The sequence below is a fragment of the Crassostrea angulata genome, chromosome 6 (genome assembly GCF_025612915.1).
Source record: "Crassostrea angulata isolate pt1a10 chromosome 6, ASM2561291v2, whole genome shotgun sequence".
NCBI classification, from domain to species: Eukaryota; Metazoa; Mollusca; class Bivalvia; order Ostreida; family Ostreidae; genus Magallana; species Magallana angulata.
The window spans coordinates 26,177,307-26,190,380 of NC_069116.1; the positions used below are offsets into that span (position 1 = coordinate 26,177,307).

At 31.2% G+C, this 13,074-nt stretch overlaps 1 protein-coding gene and 1 long non-coding RNA gene across 2 annotated transcripts; both read right to left on the reverse strand.

The window, feature by feature from the left end:
* Positions 1-200: 200 nt before the first annotated feature.
* On the reverse strand, positions 201-3,159 carry LOC128187982 (protein draper-like). The gene is made up of 6 exons (XM_052858732.1): positions 2,959-3,159; positions 2,003-2,052; positions 1,688-1,846; positions 1,164-1,335; positions 954-985; positions 201-673 (listed from the first exon to the last, which is right to left on the reverse strand). The coding sequence occupies exons 1-6, from the start codon at positions 3,036-3,038 to the stop codon at positions 261-263; spliced, it is 906 nt and encodes a 301-aa protein (XP_052714692.1). The 5' UTR covers positions 3,039-3,159; the 3' UTR covers positions 201-260.
* A 2,610-nt stretch (positions 3,160-5,769) lies between these two features.
* Positions 5,770-6,617, reverse strand: LOC128187985 (uncharacterized). Its single transcript, XR_008244117.1, has 3 exons — positions 6,455-6,617; positions 6,252-6,283; positions 5,770-6,116 (listed from the first exon to the last, which is right to left on the reverse strand). It is a non-coding gene; the product is annotated as an uncharacterized LOC128187985 (long non-coding RNA).
* Between the last annotated feature and the right edge of the window lie 6,457 nt (positions 6,618-13,074).

Genomic DNA, 13,074 nt, shown 5'->3' on the forward strand with positions numbered 1-13,074 from the left:
TAATAAATTGAAAAAGCATTGAAGTGGCCAACAATGCTCAATAACCAATAACATTTAATTTTCAATACAAACTTTATTTAACTTCAATACAAAATTTATTTCAGATAATTTTAATGCTCTGTGTGTGTGTGTGTGTGTGTGTGTGTGTGAGAGAGAGAGAGAGAGAGAGAGAGAGAGAGAGAGAGAGAGAGAGAGAGAGATTGATTGCTGACATTAATCTCATTAATTAATGTATCAGAATAGAATTAAAACATCAAAATCTAAAGTTTTGTTTCACTGATGAACTCAGATTGCACATTGTCTGGATTTGATAAGTGACAAGGTGACACGTTCGTTTCTTCCTCTCGGAAGAGATTAAACAGGCACTCTGGCTCTAACTCAAAGTCCAACTCCTTGTTTGCATGATTGATACGCGAAGATTTGTAAACTGGCTTTGAACGCGATGGTATAATATCAAAATTACAATCTGAGTCATAGATATTTACTGTCAATGACTGATTCCTTAGGACGAGAATATCGTAACTCGCTCTGCTGGACCGGTCATATATGTTTGTTTCAGTATGGAGAGAATCATTGCTTGAAGTGCCCCTATAATCGGTGAATTCGTAGTCAGAATATATGTTCGTGTCTTCAGCTCTAATTTCGCTGGATTGTAACTGATTTAATAATTTACCTAAAATGTAAGATAAAAGTACATTTAAACAAAGAGCAGTAGGAAAAATAGGTACTTGTAAGACTTGTTAGATTACTTTCAAGTTTGTTAAAGTACATGTGCTTTTGATAGGTTTGTTAAATTCAGTTGATGGTATAGAAATCAAATCTTATGCATGGAACGGCACCGGTTAAAAATAATTACGAAGTTTATACTTACGACTTGCAATTTCACTTCTGTGTTAAACGTACTTATATTTATATTTTATTTACTAGATTTAATGTAATTACGTTTTACTTACTATATTTGCGCCTGTAGTAGCATTTGCTTACTCTGAAGCAAAAAATAGAATCATGATGTAAATGTATTGAGATTGCATGAGAGAAATCTCAACAAAAGTTGGTATTATCAGTATGAGTTTGTTTCAGTTAAAAAAGGATGAATATTTTGAAGAATAACAACTTGTTATTGTACGAAGAACGACATAAAAAGATTTGCATTCACAACCTACCTGATTAAAATACAAACAGAAAATGTACTGAAGACAATGACAATAACAGATGAAACAACAAGGGACATTGTTAGGTTCTTAAGAGGATTTCCACCAAATATTTGTTGTTTTGAAGTCACATATACATCTTCCTTATATTGAGAAACAGAAGAAAAATCAACTGAGGGTCTGTCTGTTGAAATAAAGACATACAACAATATCTTATTAACTATTTAATGTAAAAATGTTCAATCTTTCTGGCTGTTAAGTTTAAAGTCTGTTCATATGTACTTCCTTTTGATAGCTTAGTATATTTATTGTATATCCAGAATTTGGAAACAATGTTGTTTGACCAATGAAATATGTGAAATTTACTTTATATTTAATGATGAATTATATGATATATTATGTAGCGACCGTTATGTATTGAAACAAATAGTAATTACAAATGAATGAACTGTAGGTGAAAAAAAAATAATCGAATCTTTTTGACAATAAAGTTGCAATTTTCTGGAGTAACAATGGTTTTATTGGTGTTTATTTACCTGTAGGCTCTGTTGAAACACTACTATTCTTTGTACAACCTCTCACGTGATTACAGAATTCGTCATCAGAGCACTTACAAACGTGGTAACATCCCTGTCCATATGTATTATCTGGACAATATTTTGAACAATTACAACCGTAACGACCTGACTTGCATGCTGAAATAAAAATAGATGTTTAGGTATACATGCATATGTTGTGGAAATCAATTCAAAAGTTTCAGCGTCAAACGTTTACTTAACATTTTTATTAAAATTATTCATTTGATAGCACGGATGATAATGTTTAATAAGGTTTATGTAAGCATTGCTTACGTTCACAGCTCTGAGGTCCTATTATAAAGTTGGCTTGGCACGAATGTGGCCTAAGTAACAATAGAAATGGTACACCAACGTATTATTAGTTTACGAAAACGTGAATATAATTTGAAATATTTTCTGTTTTCTCTCTGTGTATCTCTCTTACTCCCTCTGGATGTGTCTGTATGAGTTTATATGAACATGTAAATGGTTTCGTTTTAATTAATTTCTTCCTTACAGTAAAATGGAAGTGTTTTTCCTGGTAAGCTCTGCTCTTCATATTAGCAGTTTATTAGAAAAAGTACATATTAATTCGTACAAATTGTAAATAAAATGCCTAAAACATACAACAGAATGAGTTAAATCAAAAATATTTAAAACGTAAATCAAACCACAGATATATAAAACAGTATATATTAGAGTAGGAACAGAAATCTCCATGATTCATAAGATTAACTTTTGATGGAAAAGACGTACGTTTTCTATTCCTTTGACATAATTATTGATGGAATGTTGGATACGTATTAAAACCAAGGAAGAGCTTTCATCTTATTTGATAAATTACCATAAATGATTGATTTTAAGACAATGATAGTTATTCCAATGAAATAATATAATAAACTATTGAGTTCATTTTAGTGTTAGAATACGTTTAACACTTAGATAAACAATATGTTTTTGAATGAATTTGAGTAATTGTTTATCTTTTATATACGAATATTGCTTATATGAAATTAAGAGAGCTCCATCATCGTGATTATTTTACGGTAGTAAAATGCCAAAATTTTAGAAGACAAAATGTAATTATGGATATTTTAAACTAAATAATAGTTTAAAGCTAAAGAAATCACATATTTTAGTTTTTAGTAGATCTAACGTTTAATATATAAAATTGATATAAATAATGAGCACCTAGCCTCCTTAACTGTTACATGAGTTATGATTGTGTACTTATAGGAGTAGTAACTGACCAGTCGTTCACATGGCATCCTCCATCATTGCTAAGCACGGGTACTAGAAATACAGTCAAAACACAACCGTAGATCATCATATCTTACAAACAGTAAGATCCTGTGTAACTAATAGGCAAATCTTTGGATTTTCTATGGTCCAATGTTCCTATTCAACCTGAAATTTTTTTTAAGTAAATGTAAAAATGTTTAAATGATCGGTGAAACTCGATCCGCGAACAAAAATCGACTTCGACCGGAACTTCCTTTTTCCATCATAATTTAAACAAAAGTCAAATAAAAATAGCAATATTTTCAATTAACTACATTAGGTACTTGTAAAACACTCAGAGATATGATCGATTTTTGGTTCTATTGTTAATGTAACAATAAAAAGGAAAAGATTAATTCAGACATTCAAAACATTTTAAAGAGCTCATCTTAAAAAAGTAAGATAAGGGCATATTTTTAACCGGGTATTCCAAAGTCAAATGCAGGTAATGAAGTGCTGTAAATGGTGGGCGGGTGGCTGACAAAAGGGTACCCCTAGTGTACGGATAACTCCTACCGTTTTCAAGATGCATATTACTTGGATTTTGATTTTTGATAATTTATAAAAAATACTAGCTGTTGAACTTCGTCATTTTCTCGCAGAATAATGCATACATGGTCCCCCCCCCCATCCTCCTACAGTTTTCAAGATATGGAGTTGTTCTTTTGCAAATCAATTGAACATATATCAGAATTGTGCTTATTACTTGGATTTTGATTTTTGGCATTTGATGAAAAAATTACCAGCTGTTGAACTTAGTAGTTATTTTCTCGTAGAACTTTGCATATTGTGTACCCCTCTTCTCTGGATAGGTATTGTTTATTAATTCAGGGTTGACAAATGACTATAGATACTGTTCACACAAAATACAACCCAATTTACTGAGACATTTACAGCTTTTGTCTTGTTTTTTTTTTAATAAGGAAGAGAAATAGACTTGGTATTCCATTGCCTGAACAGGACAAACACATAGTTGTGTAAATATAAATGTAAAAACAAACAGGAATATAATGATTTACCCTTATAATAATAATAATTAAATAATGAAACAAGAGGCCCATGGGCCACATCGCTCACCTGAACAACAGTTCCTTGTAACATTCAATTTGGTATCATATGCTACTTCTATTTTAAACTTTGAAACCCTTTCTGGGGCCCCAGTATTGGTCCAGGGTTTATGGTTGGCTTAAACAATTTAGAATCTACACTATTTGAGGATGCTTGCATTGTAATCTCACAAACTGTAGGATTGTAATTCTCGAGAAGAAAATTTTTAAACATTTTCCATATATATTTCTATGTTAAACTTTGAACCCCTCTTGTTGCCCCAGTATAAGTCCGGGGCTCACAATTTTAACAATTTAGAATCTACAATAGCCAAGGATGTATGCATAGTAATATCTCAAACTGTTGCATTGTAGTTCTTGAGAAGAAGATTTTTAAACATTTTCCCATAAATGTTAAACTTTGAACTCCGCCTGGGGCCCCATTTTTAGTCCGGGGGTCACGATTCTTACAATTTATAATCTTCACTATATGTGCAAGCTTTTGTGTAAATATTGGCATTTCTGGTGCAGTGGTTCTTAAGAAGAAGATTTTTAAACATTTTTCCTATGTATTTCTATGTTAAACTTTGAACCCCGCCTGGGGCCCCAGTTTTGGTCCGGGGGTCACGGTTTTTGCAATTTAGAATTTTCACTATATATACAAGCTTTTGTGTAAATATTGGCATTTATGGTGCAGTGGTTCTTGAGAAGAAGATTTTAAAACATTTTGTTTACGTATTTCTATGTTAAATTTGAACCCCGCCTGGGGCCCCCGTTTTGGTCCGGGGGTCACGATTTTTGCAATTTATAATCTTCACAATATATACAAGCTTTTATGTAAATATTGGCATTTCTGGTGCAGTGGGTCTTGAGAAGAAGATTTTTAAACATTTTTCCTATGTATTTCTATGTTAAACTTTGAACCCCGCCTGGGGCCCCAGTTTTGGTCCGGGGGTCACGATTTTTGCAATTTAAAATCTTCACTATATATACAAGCTTTTATGTAAATATTGGCATTTCTGGTGCAGTGGTTCTTAAGAAGAAGATTTTTAAAGACATGCACCCTATTTTCACTGTTTCGCAATTATCTCCCTTTTAAAAAGGGATTAGCCCTTTATTTTAGCAATTTATAATCCCCTTCCCATAAGGATGCCTTGTACTAAGTTTGGTTAAATTTGGCCCAGTGGTTTTAGAGAAGAGGTCAAAAATGTGAAAAGTTTACAGACGGACGGACAGACAGACGGACAGACGGACGGACAGACGGACGACGGACAACGGGTGATCAGAAAAGCTCACTTGAACCTTCGGTTCAGGTGAGCTAAAAACGATAATCAAGAGAGCAAACTGTATTAACATACATTTACATCTATCGAATATGATTTCTTCTATTTCTAACGGAAACTCACTGAAATTAGCTCTGTAAAAACTGACAGGACTGAAATAAACCCGTTTATTGATTGGTCGAAACCTACAGCGACTAAAAAAATCGGACTGCATGAAATAATCCTGATTATGTCAAACTCAAATTCCCATGGGATACAATTAGGTTTGGCTAAGGTGCTGATGTACAATTACTTACTTTTTACAATCAGTGTATTAATTTGTTCAAAGAAAGAAACTTTCTTTGACGATTCACGAGTATTACATTGAGACTAAAGTACACTAAATTTTTAAGCTTAAGAAAATAAAATAGTTTTATGTTGACTCATTTAGCATTTTAATTTTTTGCTTGCCTTATAAATAAAACATATATATTAACTATTTAAATATAACCCAAATTGTATGAGTAAATGTTTAGGTTTTTGTATTAAAGTTCATTTCCTCATAATCACTGGGTGCTTGTCAGTCAGATTTGACCCTTAAATCACCCTCTAAAATATTAACAGTGTCACATTCGTTGTTAGTTTCCCCTTTTATGCAGCAGAGTGATGCAGTAGGACTCTTTCCGCTTTGTTCCACGTCGTCATAGTTTACATCTGCATAAGATCTTGCAGACCTGTCACTTATTGTTAGATACGAACAAACATCTTTGTTTTCTTCATCAGTCCCAGATGCACGTACATTTTCTTTAGATTTTGCTTCTAGAATTTTAAACACACATCACATTTTTAAAATAGAAAATATAACACAAAATAAACCTATTGAATTATATGTTTAAAACATTTTATTATATCATTTGATTATTAGCAATCTAATTTTAAAAAGTTTTTTTTTACCTGTTCCAAGGGAAAATTTGTCTGATTTCCGTCTACAGAAAAAATCAGTTTGTGTAATCATCATTATTGTACTATGTTAGAGATATTCGATGAATACGTACAGTTGTTGTGATATTACATAAACGTGCATCAGTCTTTCTGTTTATAATTTTTTTTTTGTAAACATATCATGTATAAGTTACTCGTGATAATTTAGTTATTACCTTTATAAGACACAAAAGCAAAACACGTTGAATATAACACCTAGCACCATAGTGTGGCTATGGTAATTCCGACAACTTTCAGCAATTGGTATGCATCACCCTTTGCATATGGAATAGTTAAATTATTCCTCCTAACGTTCAGCGGGTATTGCGTAGTGTTATGCAACTCTCTAATAAAACATTAAAACATAATGATTTCATAAAGACAACATCGTCCATACAAAAATGATTAGTCTTGAGTCTTATTACATATGATGGGAATTAAGATACTGATTATTTTGTAAATATCTGATTTTTTTCTAGAACTGTCAGATATAAGTGATTATAAATGTTATATTTGGACATACATGTACATAAAAATGATATATTTATAAAAATATTATTTTTGCTTTACATATTGCGTTTCAAATGTATTTGAGTTTGTATAAAAATCATGATGTAACACTAAACTTACATTTACATCTTCCTGTTTTGTAGATCAAAAACATGTTTTTTGAATAAAATAAAATGATTTCTTCTTTTGATAATTATATGATATTTTTAATACAACATGCGCATTTGGTTGATTGGTATTTTGAACGAAAAATCGGCTGGTATTATACCATTCCATTGTCATATATAAACATTTTTAAATACTAGCAAATGCAGTTAATTATATAAGTTTGAGCTTTACTGAAAATCAATTCAACCGAGTTTTCAAATTTATTCGGAAAATATATCTTGTTATCTATAGTTTTGCTGGCATTGATACAGTTTACAAACATTGGATTGCAGATCAATTTAAGTTCAACCTTTTATATCAGTCGCCTATAGAAAAGGGAAGTGAAATCTTTAGAACACAATATTACCTTTTGTTTGGTTTATTGTACTACCGTTGATTGTGCAACCTTCAACGGGATCGCATTATTCATCTGCAGAACAGTTACAAACATGGTAACATCCCTGACCACATGTATTATCTAAGCACCGTACAGAACAGTAACAGCCATAACTACCAGTTGCGCAAGCTGAAATGATTTTATAGGTATCTAAATAAATGCTTCTAAACTACATTCGATTGTGTTAAATTTTCAAATAGTCAAATAGTTAAATAATTAAAACTTACGTTCGCAGCCCTGAGATCCTATCATAAAGTTGGCTTGACAGGAATTTGGCCTGTTTGAGATCACGAAGAGTGAAACAGAGCAGACATATATTGCATGTTAATTTAAGCTTCCTATAACTTTTAATCTTTCAAACTTATCGTAGATGATTAGAGCAAAATTAATTTTATACGCAATGTTAGAATATGATCAGGTGCCTATTCTGGAGAGAGAAAAAACCCAACGCACGTCAATGAAACACATCAAAAGATTATAATAATAGTGACTTATTATGAGTTTGTCTTACACCTAAGTTACGTATCTACATGAACAACACCTACCAATCATTTACATGACATCCTTCATGGATACTCCACGTGCATATAATGACACTCACTAATACACTTTCACAATTAATCATTTCTGCTGTTTGCCATATATATTAAATAGACTTTTTCTACAAATCTACTTAAGGCGTGTTTAACAATTTCAGTTCCATCAGAGCATTCTGAACAGATCATTTAGCATATGTAATTTGAAATAAACAGGAATTTCCGCTTTCAAGAATGTTGCATTTAAGAGTGTTGTTTACTCAGGGTTTGAGTTCTCAAATTCCGATTGTTATTAAGTTCAATGTAATGAGTGATATTTGTTCTAAACACAAAAAGTATTTATGAAATGAATTATTATTGACAAAACATTCAATATTTTTACTTTATTATGGAATTAGGCTCAAACAAAAATTGACTTTTAGCCAAACAGAGGAAATTCGGACTAAATTTTGCAGATTTTGTTTTCTGCTAAAATTTTATTGGCAGTAGTCTATTATTAAAAGTTAGGATTTTATATTTAAGTCTATGTAATTTTGCATATTTTCCGTTGGTTTTACCTCACTTATTCATTAAAATAATCTTATGGCACGAATTATAAAAATATTGAAAAATGCTTAAAAACGATAAAAGACACCATATCTCAAAATTTTGATCATTGACCTCATATAAATTTTATGACAACAGAATAAGGTCAATATAAGTAGTTTAATACCATAAATGTTTTTGTATTATCATCATTCAATTTTTTGTAAAATTGGATCAAAAATGGGAAGGGATTTGAAAACTGATAGAGGAAATTCGGACTGGATTATTTCTTAAAATTGTTGCTGAAATCTTAATGCTGTGTACTTATTTAGTGCCACTACCATTCATAAACTGTATCGTATTTTTTAAAGTGTTTAATTATTTGTTATATTTTTATCATTAAGAAAATTTCAATCGTGTAGTAAAATTCTATGGGATTTTTCTTAATTGTTCAATAAATATTCAATGGCCATTAACTCAAAAAGTAGGTCATTGACCTACTTTTCTGAAAGTGAAAAATATCAATACAAGCAAAGGTCTATAACACACAATAGATGGTTTTTCATTATCATCAGTGGATTTTTTTTTCATTCTGAGTAAACGTCATCCTTAAATTAAACAAAATTACATTTCTCCTAGAGATTTCACATGTTACAGAGTTTTAGAAAAGTGGTGTTAAACAAGGCACCATGGTTTATAATATTGTTGAAAATTTAATTGTGAATGATTTCTCCGTGTAAGAGCAGTTTTCCATTAAAACCGAATCATTTGTATCTTCCATATTTATCATATTTTTATCTCTGTATCATATTTGACTCCATTGCATGCACAAATGTATGTTTTTGGTCTTTCTTATTTTTTTTTTATTAAAAAGATACCCAACATATCCTTTAAAATCCGTTTAAAGTATACAAGTAGGCAGACATCGTTTGTTTAAACAATCTTACATGTATATATTGAGCCAAGCCCTTTAGTATACTAAACAACTTAAATTGAGTTGAGAAACTAACGAAGTCGAGACAAATCATCGATACGATCAATTTTGAATAGCCATACTGTTTGATTTACATACATGAACAATTTCTGCTGCTATTTAAACGCGAGTGTTTGTTGTTTTTTTTTTCATATTTTTATATATTTATGTTTTAACTTTAAAAAGACCAAAACATTGCAATTCAGACAAGGTCGTCTTGAAGTTGTGACATTTCAATGATTTTACAATGCTTTTTTTATAAGATCGATGTACATTTATAGTTAATTCTTTGACATCACATTACAACGCACAAGTACAAGTAGAATAGCATGGATGGTAGCGTTGCCATTTGTCGACGAAAAGTCCGATCAAATTTTCTTTTTCAAAGATTTGCAATTTCACTAAGCTATTTTATATTAACATATAGACTTTTATATAAACGTGATGAAAAAGTTTAATTTTTCTGCATGTAACATTTCAAAGATTCCATTGGCTAATTTTTCATAAAAATTGAATTCTGTCAATTATCAAAAGTGTACTGAATTTGAACCTAGAACTGGTTATTAAAATTTTTCTGCACACTTTGTGATTACTTGAATTTTTCATCATCACTCCACTGGTGTCACAGCAGGTGACTGACAGTAGTGTGATACCGATATCTTACTGGTATCACTTTTAATACTTCTATTTTCTTCTTTTTTCTGTGGAGGAATAAGGGAGGATTTGTTTTCCTTTCGACCTTGTGGCCCTCTTTTTATTCATTGTGTAGTGATAAGGACGGACTACTTTTTCCCTCCTCCGCCTCGTCATAATGGACGCTGCATACAATATGACCGATCTTTCACTGATAGTAAAATAGGAATGAACTTCGATGTTTTCGTCATTGGTACTCTTCCAGTTGATTTCAAATTTGGATTGACTTAAATAGTTTAACATGGTAATTATATAAACGTATACGTTGAGATTATTTTATTGGACATTAAAAAAACCGATATGTTTGCTATGATTTATCTTGTTATAATACTTACATATGTAATAATTTCACTAATGAACGAAAAAGTTCTACATAGTCTATAGCTTGGCCAAGAAATGTTCATCCTGATCTGCGTCTGCATAAAAAAGCATCTTTAAATACTCAATCATACACTGGTATTGCAGTCATAAATGAATGTGCTGGAGTGTTTGACAATCAAGATAAGAATTTGTCTTCTTATATGTTATGTTGGAACAAGAAATTGCGATTAAGCTGCTGAATGTACATCTTTAATTTATAAAGATAATTGGTAAGCATAAAGTACTGTAATTTTGTGGTTTTGTGAAAAGTAAAAAATCAATATTTACGTTGGATACAATATTTGTACACCCACAACTCATAATATTTGTTTTAATCACTTCTACATGCATTGAAATAGGAAACAAAGTACATAGGAAAGAACACCAATTGACATCTATTGTATTAAAATATTAAAAAAATTAATATAATGATTAAATTTTTTAAATGAATAATTTTTTTCTAAAATACTTACACTTTATTATATCTGTAGTCCTAGTATTTAAGAAATGAAGATAATAATTTTTCTATTGATCGACGTATCAAAGAAAAAAATTGACCGGAAAACTTCATCAATGCGCGTTATCATTTAATAAAACATTTTTAAATAAAAAAAATGTGAAGTGTCATTGATCAAAAATGTAAATAATGTAAATGAAGCGGCGCGTATGAATACAAAACAACAACAGCAACAATATTCAAAACAGATGCACCTTCAGCTGATGCAGAGCTATTGAGCTGAATTTAATGGATTTAACACAAATAGTGAGTTAAAATCTGAACCGGCCGAATTGAAAACGAAACGAAAATACATGCGATAGCTTGTGATATTATTCACTGTGCAGAAAAACTCGTAATAAAACTAGTTTTCATGTGAGATCGCTGGAATATGCAACTGGACATAGCCATCCAAGGAGAGGCGATCGTGGACGAAAATAGTTTATATGTCGACAAATAATAGTATGTAAAAGCGACTTTTGTAAACGTTGTGAGAACTAGATAGCCAGTGATGTACTTAAACGGTGTATCTGCCGATTGGAATGCGCTGAAGGAGTTGATGCATTACTCATAGCTTTTCTTTACGACGCTTATTCTGATGACCGATCATGTACGTGTGTAAATTTTAAAATTATCGGTACCAAATTTGAACAGCAGTGTTACCGTGAAAGTTTATAGGCCTATCTGTTCATTATAATATTCCTGGAAAAGGAACAGCCAGCCTCGCTGTAAATGTTGATTGATCTCAAGCAGACGAAATCTTGAGAAGACGCTTAATTTTCCATTTCGTGAATCAAATAATGTGTTTTGTTTATTTTTGAAGGTTAAACTTTAAAGTTTTTATATTCACAAGGTTGCATTTTGTGTTTATCTTCTAAAAAAAATTGTATCTTGTTCGCATGTATTGTTATAATCAAAATGAAAAAATCATTCCTCAACCCCGATATGCAATGATTTGCTTGTATGTTATTTTAATACTTATAAATGCCCGCATTGATCACTCATTTACAATCGCTTAAAGTTGGAGTTAACATCAACTTTACTGTATGCTTACACAGTAACACATATTTATCCATGCAGTGGTAGACCCAAGCCGCACTACATACTTTAGCATGCATAAAATATATTGCGTACCCTCACCAGTCATTAACAAGGCACCCTCCATCGTTATGTCGCACAGCTATCATAAGAATGACGATATTAGAGAGGTTGAGATTTCAAACGTGTACGTGTACGTGAACTAAGGGAATCACCTAAATTCTTCGCGTATTACGTCATCAGTTTTTGTGACGACATGGTTTCTACAGGTTTACTAAACTTGTAGAGTGCGGTCTAAACGTTAGTACAAACGTGTAGCTTTTTACAACAAATAAAATTTTATTGATGAGTGAATGTATTATTGTGATACATGTTATAGATTTTTAAACTTCATTTGCATGAAAATTGATAAGACATTTACCATTTATTTGGAATTAACTAAATAAATTCATGTCACAAAACTGCATCGATTTACGTACACGTTTATATCCTACAAGTTAAGAAATTTCAACTGATAAATTACAAAAACGTGTACGTGTAGTTTTAACACGCGTATCCGTACACGTTTTAAATCTCAACCTCTCTAATATATGACGTCATTATAACGATAGAACAATATAAAACGTAGATATATCTGGATGAAATTGTGATCGAAGAATCCATTTCGAAGCATTTTTTTTCCCAACATGTCACAAGAATACAATACAAGCCAAAAATAAGCATGTTTTTTTTTATCTATCACTTGGTTTTGTCCCTAAGAAAGTTTATACATGTCAGCTATTTTAAACTGAGGAAGAGAACGCTTCGGGTCAAACAAAAATTAATGTATGTATTGCTACTTTTTACTAAAATGATTTTTATTAACATTCAGAATAAGATTTTTTCAAAATTTAAATCAAATAAGATACATTTTAACCTTTCAAACTATGTCCATTCTGTTGATTCAACTTGCACTGAAAACTAAATTCTGCTGATTTTGATAGTTACTGTAGCAGTAGGCGAATAGTATTGTTCAAATGGTCGAGCACATCGCGTACAGCAAAAAATGATTACAGCTCATGATATTTTGGAATTTTCCAACTTTTATTCACAATAGCATAAACACAGACTTAATTTATCAT